The sequence below is a fragment of the Periplaneta americana genome, chromosome 14 (assembly GCF_040183065.1).
Source record: "Periplaneta americana isolate PAMFEO1 chromosome 14, P.americana_PAMFEO1_priV1, whole genome shotgun sequence".
NCBI classification, from domain to species: domain Eukaryota; kingdom Metazoa; phylum Arthropoda; class Insecta; order Blattodea; family Blattidae; genus Periplaneta; species Periplaneta americana.
Genome location: NC_091130.1, coordinates 123,057,276 through 123,076,159, shown reverse-complemented (window position 1 = coordinate 123,076,159; position 18,884 = coordinate 123,057,276). Strand labels below are relative to the sequence as shown.

General features: G+C 31.9%; 1 protein-coding gene across 1 annotated transcript in view; it reads right to left on the bottom strand.

The window, feature by feature from the left end:
• LOC138713023 (dipeptidase 1-like) overlaps positions 1 to 18,884 on the bottom strand; it is an 876,181-nt gene that overhangs the window by 334,068 nt on the left and 523,229 nt on the right. The window contains exon 6 of the mRNA XM_069844705.1: positions 2,563 to 2,719. Within this exon, the coding sequence (XP_069700806.1) occupies positions 2,563 to 2,719 (157 nt within the window). The remainder of the gene's footprint in view (positions 1 to 2,562; positions 2,720 to 18,884) is intronic.

Genomic DNA, 18,884 nt, shown 5'->3' with positions numbered 1-18,884 from the left:
ACAGCTGCTAACAGTTTATACATCACATATTTTTTATATATGAGGTCTCGCCTACCTCACTGAATATTACACGACTACTATAAAGTAGCCAATGTGCATTATCATCATTTAATTCGATCGTGTCCCGGCATAGCTCAGTTGGAAAAGAGCACTCAGCGCTCAGAGCTCAGAGGTCACGGTTCGATTCCCGGTGCCGGAACGAATTTTTCTCGAATCAAATGATGATAATACACATTGGATACTTCATAGTAGTCGTGTGATATTCAATGAGGTAGGCGAGACCTCATATATAATGAATATGTGATGTAACAATATAATATTATTATAGAAGTTGGTATTCCAAAGAAACTAGTTCAATTAATTAAAATGTGTCTGAATGAAACTTGCAGCATAGTCTGTATAGGCCAGCTTCTGTCTGATGCTTTTCCTATTCATTGCGGTCTCAAACAAGGAGATGCACTATCATCTTTACTGTATAACTGTCCTCTACAATATGCCATTAGGAAAGTTAAGGATAACAAAGAATGTTTCGATTGAACGGGTTAGATCAGCTTCTTGTCTATTGCGGATGACGTGAATATGTTAGGAGAAAAACCACAATCGATTAGGGGAAACGCGAGAATTTTACTTGAAGCAAGAAAAAGGGATAAGTTCTGAAGTAAATCCCGGTAAGACAAAATATATGATTACATCTCGTGACCAGAATATTTTACGAAATGCAAATATAAAAATTGGAAATGTATCCTTCGAGGAGGTGGAAAAATTAAAATATCTTGGAGCAATAGTAACAAATAACACTCGGCAGGAAATTAAACACAGAATAAATACGGGAAATGTCTGTTATTACACGGCTGAGAAGCTTTGTCATCTAGTCTGCTGTCAAAAAATCTGAAAGTTAGAATTTATAAAACAGTTACGTACCGGTTCTTCTTTATGTTTGTGAAACTTGGACTCTCACTTTGAAAGAGGAACAGAGATAAAGATGTTTGAGAATAAGGAAAATATTTGTGACTAAGAGGGATGACGTTACAGCAGAATGGAGGACGTTACACAACGCAGAACTGCACGCATTGTATTCTTCACCCGACATAAATAAGAACATTCAATCCAGACGTTTGAGATAGGCAGGGCACGTACCATAAATGATCTAATCCAGAAAATGCATATAGAGTGTTAGTTGGGAGACCGGAGGGAAAAACCTTTGGAGAAGCCGAGAGTAGATGAGAGGATAATATTAAAATGGATTTGAGGGAGGTGGGATATTTTTGTAGAGACTGGATTAATCTTCCCCTGGGTAGGGACCGATGGCGGGCTTATGTGAGGGCGGTAATGAACCTCCGGGTTCCTTAAAAGCCATAAGTAACTAAGTAAGTAATATTTAAGAACAGATATCTCTGTAATAACGTTCTAACGCTGTTGCTGCACCCAGCATATCAATAAAAGTTCAGACATTAAGGATTTTTTTTTTTTTTTTTTGCATTTTGCATGTTAATAACATAATAAATTATTTTTTGCATTTTGCATGTTAATAATATAATATAATATAATATAATATAATATAATATAATATAATATAATATAATATAATATAATATAATATAATATAATATAATATTTGTACATTATGCAACGAGCCTATAATGGTAGTAATTAAGACGCGAGTATGTTTATGAAACTCGCTTGCGCTCGTTTCATAATTTTCATACGAGCGTCTTAATTACCATTCTAGTCAAGTTTCATATGACTTTTTATGCTCGACCTTATTGATTTTTTCCGGCAATTTGTGAAATGAATTTGCGGGAACGTGCTTTGTGAACGGCTGGAAGATGACGGCGAATTGATGTTAATTTGTGTGTTGTTTTTTTCGACTGAGTTTAATATTGTCTAACTCGCGCTAGTTGTTTTTCGATTGCATATCCGAGAATAATCGATACTTGCGCTTTCATATTGCTACAATGGTATTTTCTGATTGGTGGAACACCTGAACTTTAATGAATATGTGTACTTTAATGAGGTCCATTAAAGTGCTGCTACCAGGTGTATAATTACTACATTTCGGCATGGTCGAGCATATAATATAATATAATATAATATAATATAATATAATATAATATAATATAATATAATATAATATAATATAATATAATATATACTTAAATCCTAATTTTATAAAAAAATATAAAAAGTTTTTCGTCTTTAAACTCGATTAAAAAGAGAACTAATTTGTTATTAAACTAACTGTAAAATCCTGCTTAAATAATTGTGGCTATACATATATTTTTATTTTTTAATTTACAGGAAGGAACTGATTGACCGGGTTATGTAGGTCTATGCGGACTAGATATTATACAGAGGCTCGATCAATAAATAAAGGAGAGAGTCACGAACCATTAAGCTGTGCAAGTGATCCCGAAGCCGTAAGCAGTGCGCGCTCTCTTGTAAGTGGATAAAGGCACACGTTTAATTAAATATTTACACACAATCTACACGCGACGTGAACACAAGGTCTTGAATCTTGTGTAGCGTCTGCTGCACCAGGTAGTTAAAATCTGCTTGGCCTACCTGTGCCCCGACCATGCCTCTCCTCAATCTGGGCAGATCTGTGTGAGACCAGTTGCTCCTAGCCCAGGGGTCAACCTTCTCTAAGTCAGCTGTGAAGTTAAAGCTGAGGATCTGGTTGTGAACGAACTTCCGGACGTTCCACGGCAAGTCGTTATGGCTGCAAAAACAAGAGAAAAATATTCTGAATTCCTTTAACATTCATATCTTTATTACATGCCATTGCTATTATCACCTCTAACTTCTCCTAAGTACAATAATAGGGATCGATTTATTTATTAGTTTAATTATTTTTATATATAATTATTTATTTACTTATTCTTTCACTTATTCATTTACTTAAATATTTAGATAATTATTTACTTATTCCTTTATTGACTTATTTTTTTACTTATTTATTCATTCACTTATTTATTTCTTTATTTACTTATTTACTTGTTTACTAATTTATTTATTTACTTAATTCTTAATTTATTCATTTACTTTCTTATTTACATACTCATACATCTATCCATTTACTTATCTATTTACTTATTTATGTATTTATTTATTTAGTTCTTTATTTACCAATTTATTTACTTATTTCTTTATTTACTTATTCATTTACTTATTTACTTTTTTCTTTATATAAGTATTCTTTTTCTTATTTATTTACTTATTCACTTACATTTTGTATTTATTTATTCATTTAATTACATATCTATTTACTTATTTATTTATTTACTTATATCAGTATTTAATTATTCATTTACTTCTTTACTAATTTATGTATTTACTTATTTCTTCATTTATTCATTTATTTTCTTATTTACATACTCATACATTTATTTTTTTATTTATGCATTTACTTATTTATTTATTTGCTTATTCATGTATTTATTTAGTTCTTTATTTACCAATTCATTTACTTATTTCTTTATTTACTTACTCATTTACCAACTTATTCATTTACCTATTTACTTCTTTCTTTATATACCTATTCATTTTCTTATTTATTTACATATTCACTTAGATTTTGTACTTATTTATTTATTCATTTAATTACATATTTATTTACTGATATATTTAATTACTTATATGTTTAATTAATTATTCATTTACTTATTTATTTATTTATTTATTTACTTATTCATTTACTTATTTAATTATTTTTCTTATTCATTTACTTAGTTCTTTATTTGCCTATTCATTTATTATTTATTTAAATATGTATTCATTTATTAATTTCATTCACATATTTATTTCTTTATTTACTTATTTACTGATTTATTTTTTTACTTATTTCTTCATTTATTCATTTACTTTCTTATTTACTTACTAATGCATTTATTTATTTATTTGTTTATTTATTTATTTATTTATTTATCCATTTACTTATTTATTTATTTACTTATTCATATATTTATTTATTTAGTTCTTTGTTTACCAATTCATTTACCTATTAATTTACTTATTCATTTACCAACTTATTCATTTATTTATTTACTTCTTTCTTTATATACTTATTCATTTTCTTACTTATTTACTTTTTCACTTACATTTTGTATTTATTTATTAATTTAATTATATATTTATTTACTTATTTATTTATTTATATACTTATATATTTATTTAATTATTAATTTACTTACTCATTTATTTATTTACTTATTCATTTACTTATCTAATTATTTTTCTTACTCTTTTATTTTTTCTTTATATACCAATTCATTTACTTAGTTATTTAAATATTTATTCATTCACTAATTTTTTTATTTACTTATTTCAATATTTATTCATTTAATTACTTATTTATTTACTTTCTTATTTACTTATTTACTCACTCATTTACTCAATTATCCACTTATTTATTTATTCTGTTGTAATTAAAGCTATTAGACCACCTCTTTCACATCACCAGAAATACAAGTAAAATAATAGGAATCTAAAAAAATCACACCGTAAATAACTTCCTGTATGTTGTAAATTGAACTGTATCTCATTCTATTAAGCTCTGCAGCAAATTTTGTTCAGACTGTACTCAGAATCATAGGGTTTCATGAGTTGTATTACTCTATTTCATGAGACAAACACAACATCACTTCGCTTCCATATACACTCGATTTTATCTAATTAGGACATTTTTAATTAAAAATCGTGAATAATTCGAAGTTTTTGCCTGCGGTCTTTTCGTTGCTTAGGACGGAATGTTAAAAAATCATCTGCAATTCGGTTTTATTAATTCGAAGAGAAATTCATCGAAATTCAGTATCAAAATTACTAAAATCAGCAAGATACACCGCGAGAGAGCATTGTATCGCTAGAAGGATTAATTGAGGAGGTATTATCATACCTGTATCTACGACATAAGATGCTATGATGGAGGACAAAATAATGGGAATAAAACAATTTTGCAATCGCACAACAGATTCAACAAATTTTGCATGACTCAAAGATTAAATGCTAAGTGCAATTTAAAAGAATCAAGCTTAGTAAAAAGTCTTGGAATGTCGTGTATTTTGAGGCTGTTTTACAACAACTTACTTACTTATTACTTTTAAGGAACCCGGAGGTTCATTGCCGCCCTCACATAAGCCCGCCATTGGTCCCTAACCTGAGCAAGATTTATCCAGTCTCTACCATCATATCCCACTCCCTCAAGTCCATTTTAATGTTATCTTCCCATCTACGTCTCAGCCTCCCCAAAGGTATTTTTCCCTCCGGCCTCCCAATTAATACTCTGTATGCCTTTCTGGATTCCCCCATACGTGCCACATGCCCTGCCCATCTCAAACGTCTGGAATTAATGTTTCTAATTATGTCAGGTGAAGAATACAATACGTGCAGCTCTGCGTTGTGTAACTTTCTCCATTCTCCTGTAACTTCATCCCTCTTAACCCCAAATATTTTCCTAAGAACCTTACTTTCAAACACCCTTAATCTCTGTTCCTCTCTCAAAGTGAGAGTCCAAGTTTCACAACAATACAGAACAACCGGTATTATAACTGTTTTTTTAAATTCTAACTTTCAGTTCTTTTGACAGCAGAGTAGATGACAAAAGTTTCTCAACCGAATAATCACACTCATTTCCCATATTTATTCTGCGTTTAATTTCCTCCCGAGTGTCATTTATACTTGTTACTATTGCACCCAGGTATTTGAATTTTTCCACCGCTTCGAAGGATAAATCTCTAATTTTTATAGTTCCATTTCGTACAATATTATGGTCACGAGACATAATCATATACTTAGTCTTTTCGGAATTTTCTTCCAACTATATCGTTTTACTTGCTTCAAGTAGAATTTCCGCGTTTTCCCTAATCGTTTGTGGGTTTTCTCCTAACATATTCACGTCATCCGCATAGACAATAAGCTGATGTAACCCGTTCAATTCCAAACCCTGCCTGTTATCCTGAACTTTCCTGATGGCATATTCTAGAGCGAAGTTAAAATTAAAGGTGATAGTGCATCTCCCTGCTTCAGCCCACAGTGAATTGGAAAAGCATCAGGTAGATACTGGCCTATACAAACTCTGCTGTATCTAGAAAAGTTATTTTTTTTCTGGATTGAATTGATTTTTAAACAACAGGTATCAGGTACGATTGCTTCCTAAATTTAATCCCTTGGTTCGTTTCTCTCGTAAAACTTTGATATATTTTAATCAAAATGCCTTTGACGTAAAACGTACATGTTTTAGATATGCCAAACTGCAATAGTGTTTAACGATTGTTCAATTCATACAGAATAAACTATCCAAAGTACTTTTAAGTTTTATTGCAGTAGTCGATGTACAAACAGTACTGCTTCAGTGCAGTTTGGATGTTAACTCCGCGGCAATCCACTGTAGTTTACATGTAAGTGATTAAACCTTCAATTTATTAGTAGTGCTGTGCAATTTACTATTTTCAGTGTAATTTGCAATCGTGCGCAAGAGGCTTGCAGCCTGAATCGTGAATTTTATGCTGATTAATATATCTAAAACTTTGAATTCCAGATGAAGTAATCAATGTTCAAACATACAGAGGTGAGCCTGCCTGGAGAGAAATATAAAATAGATTGCAGCCGTCAAATTACTCTACAACACTCATATAAACTGAGGGATAGAAGACAGAGGATGGACACTGGAAAGATTTCTTCTCTCAATCGTACTATCAGGGACAGGAATGCTTCATCTGCAGACTTGTATGTATGTATGTATGTATGTATGTATGTATGTATGTATGTATGTATGTATGTATGTATGTATGTATGTATGTATGTACGTACGTATGTATGTATGTATGTATGTAAGTATTTATTCACACTGCAATGGGTATATACCCGGTGCCAGTGGTAACTAATTACACTCAATAATGACAATAAACTTAAAATTAAAAATACAATTAATAATAATACTAATAATTATCCTAAATTAAATGAAACGATTACTTAAAATAGCATTTGAATAAATCTAATTTGTATCTTAAACCTAAGTTCGAACTAAAACCCACGAGTATGATATGTTCATATCTGCACAAGTACCTTTCCACATTACACTCATTTCGCTGTCAACTCACTTACTGCACTGGAACTACGACACATTTCACTGATTCTATCCTGATTTCACTAACACTTCAAAAACATTTCACTGTTCAAATACTTTGCACTTCCACTATAAACTATAAACCTTCACTGACAGGAACATGTCTCACTTACACAACGCACTTCACTGACACAACATAATTCTTCACTGATACAACACTTCAATAACAACTTATCATTTACACCCATTAAATACTGTGTATAATTACCGTCTATTAGTAAAGTCCTTAAGGCTATTTTTAAATACATTTTTGGTTGTTGGTAAAGCCTTTAGTAAGTCTGCAGGTAAAGCATTCCAGTCCCTGATAGTAAGATTGAGAAAAGAAAACTTTCCAATGTCCGTCCTCTGCTTCTTTCCCTCAATTTATATGAGTGATCGTTCCTTGAAGAGTAATTTGGCGGCTGCAACCTATTTTTTATTTCTCTCCAGGCAGGCTCACCTCTGTATGTTTTGAACAGTGCGCATAATCGAATTCGAGTTCTCCTGTCCTGTCTAAAGGATTTACCAATAACCAAAAATGTATTTAAAAATATGCTTAAGGACTTTACTAATAGACGGTAGTATACTATACACAATATTTAAAGGATATAATTGATGATGAAGAATGAGTGGAACAGAGAAAAATACTCTCTGGTATCGGGATTTGAACCCGGGTTTTCAGCTCTACGTACTGACGCCCTATCCACTAAGCTAGACCGGATTCCCATCCCGATGTCGGACTGAATCCTCTCAATTTAAGTTCCACCTCTTGGGTTCCCTCTAGTGGTCTACCCTCATGCACTACGTCATAGATGTATGACAGTGGCACAATGTCCATACAAGTGCAGCGGTGCACTCGTTATGAGTGACTAACTGGCCGGGATCCGACGGAGTTTTGTTAATTGAAGTGTTGTATCAGTGAAAAAGTGTGTAGCGTCAGTGAAGTGTGAAGCGTGTTGTGTAAGTGAAGTGTATTTGTATCAGTGAAGTTTTATAGTTTATAGTGGCAGTGCACAGTATTTTAACAGTGAAATGTGTCGTAGTTCCAGTGCAGTGAGTGAGTTGACAGCGAAATAAGTGTAGTGCTGAAAGGTACTTGTGCATGTATGAACATATTATACTCGTGGGTTTTAATGCGAACTTAGGGTTAAGATACAAATTAGATTTAGGGGAGAGTCGGGTAGTATCGGACAACGGGTAATATCGGACAGTGAGTTTCTTTCATCTACCACACAATGCTAGTACCTGATTGACATGGTTACGTTTCTGTGATGCCGCATAGAGAAACGTAACCATGTCATTCAGGTACTGCCATATGGTGGTAGATGAAAGAAACGCACTGTCCGATACTACCCGATGTCCGATACTACCCGACTCTCTCCTACTTTAAGTGTTATTTTAAGTGATCGTGCTTCATTTAATTTAGGATGCTGATTATTATTATTATTATTATTATTATTATTATTATTATTATTATTATCATTATTATTATTATTTTGTATTAATCACTATTATTAGTATTATTATCAATTTATTATTAACTGTGTTTATTATTATATGTCATCATTGAATGTAATTAGTTACCACTACCACCCAGTATTTACACATTTGCAGTGTGAATAAATACATACATCCGTCGGTAATCCTATTATGAAAAAAAAGGAATTATTTACAACTAGAGATATTAATCTATTTAATATATTAAAATTTTACAACAAGCCTTAGTGTGAAGCTATAATTAAAATGGAGAAAAGACAGATATTACCAATCTTATTTAACTTTAATTGTTACTTAAAGACTTTTTAATTGACACAGGGACAATGCATTTCAGCAACACGAATTTAAGCTCTCATTAAACTACACTTAATTAAAATTGGTCAATATTTCGTAATTTAAATAATTAATCCTGCATTAACGACAATACTTTTCATCATTGCGAGGACAAAGATGGACCTGATATTTGAAAAATATGATTTCTTACAGCGAAGGTCGATGATTTCCGAAAGCGAAGAATATTTTAATTCAATGGACGGAAAAGGTTTGCAAATGCGGTTTAGGCATAATATTTCCTTGCTTCTGCTGTCATAGTATCTCATTTTGTCTTCATTATTGCTGAAGATATTGGGATGAGGTTTTCTTGCATTAAAATCTCTTCATACTTATTTCCATCCTTTCTTCTTTTCTAAGTCTGCTCATCCTTTTTTCCCCATTTTTAAATATCTTTTGAGGTTACCTCTGTGGCATTTTTATTGTCGTAATATGACAAATGAACTCACTGTAAAGGTCACTGCTTATGTTAACAAGGCACATGGACTTCGAAATTACGATTTTACTATGATTCCGAAGGCCGTGATGACTTAATTGGGAATTTGATGAAGGGCCAATTTCACCAAACATATTTAACTTTAATTGTTACTTAAAATCTTTTTAACCCGCCACTGATAGATGCCTGTGTACTGGAGTTGTAGGGGAGTTAGACGGGAAGGAGCAAAGACAGTTTACTGCGCTGTCCCTGCAACGTCAATATTGCTAGTGATCACGATGACATTTCTGCCGATCCTTGATTTAAATGATACATTTATTGAAGAAACGTTAAATCAATCCTCGTTTGCCTAAAATACAGCAACTAAAGAAACAGGGTATGAATAACAAATTTATCATATAGGGCTAATATTAAATTTGAAGAAACTGGAATAGTGCAAATCCATTATTTCCATTTTGATTCTTTCATGATATTTCCTTGCATCTACTTTCACATTATCGTGTTTTATCTCCAGGATTACTGAAAACACTGGAATGAGGTTTTTTGCATTGAAATCTCTTTCGACCTATTTCCAACCATCCTTCTTTTCTTCTGAAATCTGTCCATCCGTATTTTTGTTTTCGATTATTTTGATATGATTTGAAGTTATATCTGTTTACAATGACATTTCATTGTCGTAATGTAACAAATGCACTCACTATAAAGGTCACTTTTTACATTAACAGGGCACATGACGTTCGAAATTACGATTTTACATTGATTCCGAAGGCAGTTCAAACTTAATTGGGAATTAAATTAATTGACTTTATTTTAAATGCATATTAGTCTGATGAAATGCAAATTAATTAAATATGATTTGAATTCCGCATATAAGATAAATTAAAATTAGTTAATTATGTATTAGTAACACGTTGGTGACATCAACCCTAATTGGTTTTATATTAAATGCACATTAGTTTGGTGAAATGTAAACGAATTAAGTATGACTTTACTTCCGTATTTAAGTTAAACTGCAATTAGTTAATTGTGGATTAGTAACATGTTGGTGAAATCGGCTCTAACGAAAACATTACCAATAACAATTTACAGTTACTGAAAACGAAACGAGTTTCTTCTTATCACTTCAAATTATAGACTTGAAGCCTGTTCCAGTTCCATTGACACAACGTAAAATGAAACAGTATGATGCTTAATTAGGAAAATAACGAATAAAACCATGGAAATTCTTTAAAACAATATCATGTAGATTTATCTGATAATAGACTGTATCCATTTACGCACAAATATACAACAAAATTGTATCCAACGCCTCCTAATAAATCATTATACATTTCAACGTCATGATTATGCTCCAGATTTTGATGAAAAGTAATTTTTTTCAGAGTATTCCGAAACGATGCATAATGGCAATTAAGTGTTATATATGTGCGTAAGCCGTAGTGTTTTTCGTTGCTATGGTAACTGTGTCACTATATTACCACAGTCCAGTATATACAGTCACGAAGCTTCAATTGTAAGGGTATTAGGAACAATAGATTGTGCAGGTACTCTTTCGCATTGTCTGTGATGAGACAATAGTAGCGATTCTAGTGATTAGCAACTATCTATGGATGCATATTCCTTACGTATTGAGCTTCGTGACTGTATATACTAGACCGTGGTACTATTAAGCGAATGAAATGCAGAAGAACGCTATCAACTTATGCACCAGTCCAATATAATATTCTCCAAGAAATGTGTTAGATATACTGTATATGGGGTTTTTGTAGGTCATCAAAATTTATTTTTTCCATGATTTTCAGATTAAAGTCATATGTATAGGCCTACATTTATTTTTAGTTTTAGGTTATTTTCTTCATTATACAGACTTATATGGGCCATTTATTATTTTGTTTCTGGTTATTTTTTTATTTTTACTTAATTCTTATATTTGAAGTAGTCATTTGTATTTTTAAGTAATAATTATTCATGTTAGCAATTTCTTTACGGATCGTTCTTCGACTATCCGATATCCATCTGCAATGTTCATATGTTTATATTAACTGTATCATATTTTATCTGCAGCAGTTTTAATGTTCTTCCACACTATTTTAATATAAGTAATCTAGTGATAATTATTATTTCAGCAATAATACATTAATTCCACTAAGAAACTTTCTTTTACAATACATTTACAGTGTCAGATTCATCAGCAATGCTCGCAAATTTGACCACATTACACCCTCGTTCAAATATTTATCCTGGCTACGACTTAATCACCTTAGAACACTTCATTCGCTGTCTCTTTTGTTTCGAGTTCTCCACACTTCTACTCCAAATTATCTTCGTTCCCGGTTTAACTACTTATCCTCCAATCACAATCTAAACACAAGGTCACAGGAGAGCAAAATCCTAGCAATTCCTTCTCATAGAATATCCCACTATTCATCCTCTTTTACTGCCTCAGTCCCCCGTGAATGGAATTCTCTACCTCAGAAGATTAGAGGCTGCCAGAAAATAACTACTTTCAAGAAAAGGCTAAACAATTTCTTACGGACGCAGTCAAATTGAAGTTATAATTATGATCGAGTTTAATAATTTAATTTTATTTATGTATGACTATTATTATTATTATTATTATTATTATTATTATTATTATTATTATTATTATTATTACATAATTATTTTATTGGTGTGTTGTGAAGATAAAGAGAATTGTCATTGTATTACTTTAATTAAGTATTGTATTTTTTTGCACTGCATTGTACTATTGTATTACACTTTATTGTATTGTATTAATTATGTTTTGTTCATAGCATTGTAGTAATTTTATATCATACTGGTTTGAGTGGAAGGGAAGGCCGATTGGTCTTAATTCTGCCAGTTAAAATAAACCATTATTATTATTATTATTATTATTATTATTACTATTATTATTATAAAATAATCATTCGACCACTATTAATAATACCTCTACATATTGATAATTTTCATTATGTCTTTTTTTCCTGTTTTGTGTTAATTTAAGAGAATATTGGGGAAATTTTATAGGCACTTTTTTATTTTTATGTCATAAACATCCGGGACCTAATCATAATAATGCTGCAGGGTGCTGCATAATACATCCTGTTATTTGGGACGGAGCGACATTTTACTCGTATCATAAATTTTCTTCTGTAACTTAATTTTGCTTTAAAACTGACGTTTCTTTCCATGAAATAATCAGTTTTCGACCTGCGGTCTCGAAATAATTATCATGACAAGATACATTCGTTAAGCTCAATTAAATTACCGGAAAACTACAGGCACTTGTAACATTACTGCTGAAAGTCAATGCAAACAGAGATCAGCGTGGTCAAATGCAATTACCTTCATACAGCACAAACAAATTCTGTCAATAACAAACATGGAACATATTACATTATAATTGTAGCAACAAATATTTCATTTAATTAATATTAATTTCTTGCCATCCTCAATGCATGTTCCACACGTATGTTACATTTCTCCCGGTTAAAATATTAACTTACAAAAACGAACTTCGTTACCCCATTGATGACTCTTCGTACCAGAAGTCCAGGTTCTAAAGGCAGAGGAATCAGAAACCAAGACACAGACGATGTTAGACGTTACGATGATCCACTCAAATTTTATTTCACTCTTCTATAATGTTACAGTTAGGATACTGAATTTGTATAAAAAGTAAGTAAACAGTTTTAAGGTCGGAATTAGAGATGAACAACGATCGAAAAAGCAAGACTAACTACGCCCGCAAAGCCGAAAACCCGCACGACAATGATCTATACATGTTCTTTTACATGCCAGTAAGTCTACTGACAAGAGCCTGTCGCATTTAAGCACTAGAGTCACGAAGCTCAATATGTAGTAAATATGCATCCATAGATAGTTGCTAACCACTTGGATCGCTACTAAACACCTCATCACAGACAATGCGAAATAGTACCTGCGCAGTTTATTGTTCCTAGCACCGTCAACAATTCAAGCTTCGTGACTATATACTAGACTGTGGTGAAACTATGTCGATGCAGTTACTATGTTTTGACTGAATTGGTGCATATATTATGCATTGTCGATTGAGCAACGGCAGCATATTAATAAATGTTCAGGTTCATGCTACAAAAAGTCAATCAATAAAGTACATGTACTCAATCATTCATTACTGTTAATGGGTAACAGATCGAGCAAATTGCATCAATGTTTCAAACGCCTGAAATTGACTTATAAATTATTAACTTTGGGTTTAACACAAAGTTGAATGTTACAAAATACTAGTCTTGAGTTAGCGGCAACCTCAGTTTTGCTTCAAATAATGGGGGCTATGTCACTCAAAGAGTATTTCACCAATGGATTGTAAAAATCCGCTGCATTTTAACCAACAAGAGCCGTATATGACAACGTAAAATTACTTCATACAAATTAACGCAACAAAACTACATTTCTTTCGGTAGAATTAGTAGTAGCCAATAATAGTCTTAAAAAGTATTAAAATTACAGTGACTGACAACAAAAATGGTTGACCGATTAGGAGAAGATACAGAAAATAACAAAGCCTTGTAATTTTAAATTATTATTGTTGATTATTTTGAACAATACTTTCAAATACACTGCGACGTAAATATCAGATCACTTATCTGTGGCACGCTAAGTATACCCCTTCATAGAACAACTTGTTATTCATCATCTTTTACAGTTTACACCTCGCGACAATGGAATTCCTTCTCACAAAGTATTAGGGGGTGCAAGGCAATAAACAGTTTTAAAAACAGCTTAAAGGACAACCTTCTTAGCAATTCACTCCAATCATACCGACTTAACGTTCACTGACTATATGGTAACTTCTTTCTTTAAACATGCATCCTGATAGTGCTGTATTTTCAAAATTGTCTCATAATAATCTCTTCCTATTATTTAACATTATTTGAAATATATTAAAATTCTATGTATTTTAGCTTAATTCTACTACACAGTTTGTATTTCATTGTTTAAATAATAGTTCATAGTATTTTGCTGTTTAATTCATAAATAACTCTTGTATATATGTAACTCTTGTATAAATCAAATTGAATTCTTTGTAGCTTGTAAGTTCATATATATATAATATCAATAGTAATTAGTTTAATTGTAAAACTAATATAAGTAAAGTATATATATATATATATATATATATATATATATATATATATACACACACACACACACACTTTTTGCTGGTTGAGTGGAAGAGAAGGCCTTACGGCCTTACCTCTACCGTAAAAATTAACCTGAGCATTGTTGCAGATATTCACGTTTCATTGGTAAATTCTGTCTCAAACTAAAATATATCATATCGAAGACTACATTGTAAATATAAAAAAATGCATTGTAAAGAGTCTTTCTGGATGGCATAAAATTTATTTTTCAATTCCAAGATTTCGCGACACACGCTATGGGGTTGAGCGACACACCGGTTGGGAACCCCTGTTGTATAATATGTTTCTGAAATTAATTTCTTTTGAAAATTTGAACTTTTATTCTGTTCCATCTTCAATTTCCTGTGGATTTTGAAACAACTACAGCAGGACTGGGCACCGGGAGCGAATCCAATCTCTAAACGGGGACGCTTAATATTCATCCGTAACGGCAACAACGCTGCGCGGTGTTCGGCGGGGAAGAAAGGGGTTGAAGAGAAGTCATATTATTCCCCGTGAGAGAGTAGAATTCGCTCTTGGTGCCCAGCCCTGAAGTAGAGACTCACAATTGATAGAACTTGCTCGTCATGTAGACAGCGCAGTTCAAACTGCAGCTTGAAATATTATTGGTGTACAAATCATTTACAAGGATTCAACACAAATTTTCTTTGTGAGAAGTATATAAATGTTCACTTTCCTTCAGGATATGAGAGCGAACTCTTGGTCTTGCAGATGGATATATTACTTTTTTACCTATACTTGGGAACTATCATGGATAGATAAGAACAGTAATTATGTATAATTCAACAACTTTGCTTCGGGATATAAAATTAGTGTTTACGTAGGAAGTCATGATATTTTCCACGCAGAAAATGAAAGAGATTTTACTTTAGAATTTTTTACTATTATATTCTTTTACTTTCATGTATGTTATTCTTCTGTAAAATAAACTTTCATTGCTGGATTTAATGTCCAGTAGAGTTCCCTTTACGTATTCTCATATTTTAGGAAAGACTATCCAGAAGTAAAACACATCCCGAAATGCCCCCTAAGGACTAGGAACTTTGAGTGCATATAGTAGATGAAAAAGGAAGAATTACAAAAATACATCCGAAACTCTGGAGTAATGACATTTTTTATAACTTTTTCTTTCAAATAAAAAAGAAATAGAGGCACTCCTCTTTATACTAACTCCGTTTCCATCTTCGTAAAATAAATCATTCGTCTATCCTCAAACAAACACTGCGACGCACATGAGAACCGCAACATATTATATAAACGCTTTGTGTGTGTCCGTCAGTCTATGGAAAAATGATATTTTTAAAATATGAACCAAAAAAATTAAGTACCCTTCAAAGAGAACACACTTCTTTACTTTGAGCACGTTATATATTAAAGATCTGCTAAAATAAAATAAATGTTTTTGCATGAAGAGGAGCTAATATATTTAAAAGGTACCTATATGAATATCAATATTTATTGTCAACAGTTGTATATCTCTACATGTAGTGGTAACCCTCACATTTCTGTACATGGTGCCATTACCACATTATTTATATTTACATTACTATAATTTTAACATTTCATTTGTATTTCTCCTTTATACATTCTTCCCTTACAGGTTCACCAACTTTAATTCCTACCATCATCTAAAATTCTACAGCAGCGTTGACACAGCCTAAACGGAGCGGAGCGCTCCACTATAACTCGTTGCGTGCTCCGGTGTTTCCACAGACATAGCAAGTTCACGCTCCGACTGGACGTATCTAGCACCACAACCGGTGTCGGAGCTTACAACTCTGACACTACTGTTCTACAGAGTGTAAGGAGCATAAGTGCCGTTGCTTTCACAGTCATCGGGGACGGTCTACAGGATCAAAAAAAGTCCATACAACATAGGGTCAAAACTTGATAGTTTTCCCAGAAAAAAAAAAATTCCTCTCTTATTTTATTCGCGTTATAGCCTACTGCTTATATCGCTAGCAAAATTACGAAAGCAATTACATCAGTAATTATACCTAGCAAAGAGTTAAAATTAGTTTAAATAAATATTTGTGTGTTCTATTACGTTTTCGTAAAATTAAATAAAATGAACAAAACGTTAGACATTAATGGACAGTATCATCACTTTAAATAAATAATGAAAAAGCAATTAGAAACATGTTTTTTGAAATGAAATGCATACTTTGTCCATTCAACACATCTACATTTAACACTTTGAGGGCAATATAACGTCAATCAACATTTAACTGTATTTCAGTTTTTGATATTAATTCTTCTTCAGAAAGTGACAAATATTCAGAATAGAGCTGGAATCACTACCTTCATCATTTGACTCATTAGAAAACTTCAGCTTCCTCCTGTGCACCATTCTCTCCAAACTATCTTTGTTGCTTGACATTGTCTTGCATTTTATAGAAGATGCATGAAGTATTAGGGCAAGAACATACAACGGATAATGAAGCCATCTGTTAGGTTTTCTGCAGAAACTCTTGACACGATATTTTTAAATATATTATTTCCCATGGGATGGCATGATTAGTTCAATTTGGCCAAAAGTGTGGCTTGGCACTTTCTTGCCGGGACCCCCTCAATTTACAGAATGACAGCCTATCAATATTATGTCTCTATCATGTGATATAAATAGTGAATAATAATAATAGTAATAATAATAATAATAATAATAATAATAATACTAATTGAAGAGTCCACTGCAAGACTGATGGATGTCACTTTCTTGTCGAAAATGAACCAAGACTATCAATGCATAGCTTAAGACATAAAATGTACATACAAAGTTATATGGCATTAACACTGATAGTCATTGTGCAGTAATGATCGGAAAATCACAGTTAAACTTTGGTCGCTAAGCATTTCAAACTTTCAATTGCTTCTCCTGCAAAATGTATTCCAAATGGCATCCATCATTCTTGCAGTGGACTCTTCAATTGTAGTTAATATTGCTGTTTTATATAGATTTTATACATCTTGAATACAATACACAACTTTTAACACGGTATCACTTCGGAATATATACTGTATTTCTTTCACGTGTTAAAATTAGGTAACTTTTGACTAATGATATAATACGCGTTTCTGGTAAATTTTATAATAGTGTTGATTAAAATAGATAAAATACATTAAAATTGAAGAATATATAACAGTTGTATAAGCAATATGTCATATATTCTTCAATTTTAATGTAACAATGATAAAATACACGTTTTTTTCAACAGTAATCTCACTAGAGGTTTTGATTTATCTAGAGAAAATCAAAACTCGAGTGGGATTTAATTGACTATTACACGATTAGAAGAAAGTATATAAAGATTAGAAGTAACGAAGTACTCCAATACAATTAAATATTAATTGACTTACGAAAATAAAAAACTGTCTTCAAATTTGTACCGTATCAATATTATAAATATTACGCTAATAGATGGCAGTAGTGTGTTATGAATAGCTGCTTCCTTGTTATCAGTTGCCAACTATGGAATCTTCATTGAACTCTGTGGACGGTTACTGGTCAAGAAGGCTTTGTTGATTCAGTTTCAGTTTTATTAAAACAGTTGCATTCCACTTCAATTATCCCGATCCCAGTAATCAACGTCACTTGACAGATGATATTCAATTAATCTTAGTATTAAACAATCTCTGATACGTAACTATTCATAATATCATATAGCAGAAGCTATAACATAACCTAAATAATAAAAACGAGTGTTGGAAAAGTTTTAATTAGGGATGATGAAATAAACAAGAAAAATTTTAATTAACGATGATGAAATAAAAAGTAAACATGAACAATTTTAAAAGAAACAATTATTCAAAGTAGGTACAGTTTTCAAATTTGAATGTTTTAGTGGTTGTTCGTTCAGTTGATGTTATATTGGACGTGTGCGTAAAAGAAGTGAACTCGGTGATGTACATGGTGTATTCCTCAACTTATTCAGGATTTTCGAATGGTGCTCTTCATTTATTTGTAAATAGGGTTTCAGGGAAGATGCATAGCTATGACCAATGATCTTTATTAATTCTTTTTCTTGAATGCCGATGTGAGTCATATTTGAAAGTGCTGTGCATCGACTGGAGTGGTTTGTAATTTTCTGTTTTTTGACGTCCAGACCAGTGCAGTTTGAAATGTTGGCCAACAAAGAAACAAATGCTAGGGTAGTGATAAAAATAAACAAATGCTAGGGACGCGATAAAATTGTACGATAAGCAGCCATGATTGATTGAAAGACGTCCTTTCGTACCGTTTATTGGTCAAAAGTGGTGTGACGTAGTAAAAGTGTAATAGTCAATTTTACAACAGCGTTCATTAAAATTAATAAAATACATTAAAATTGAAAAA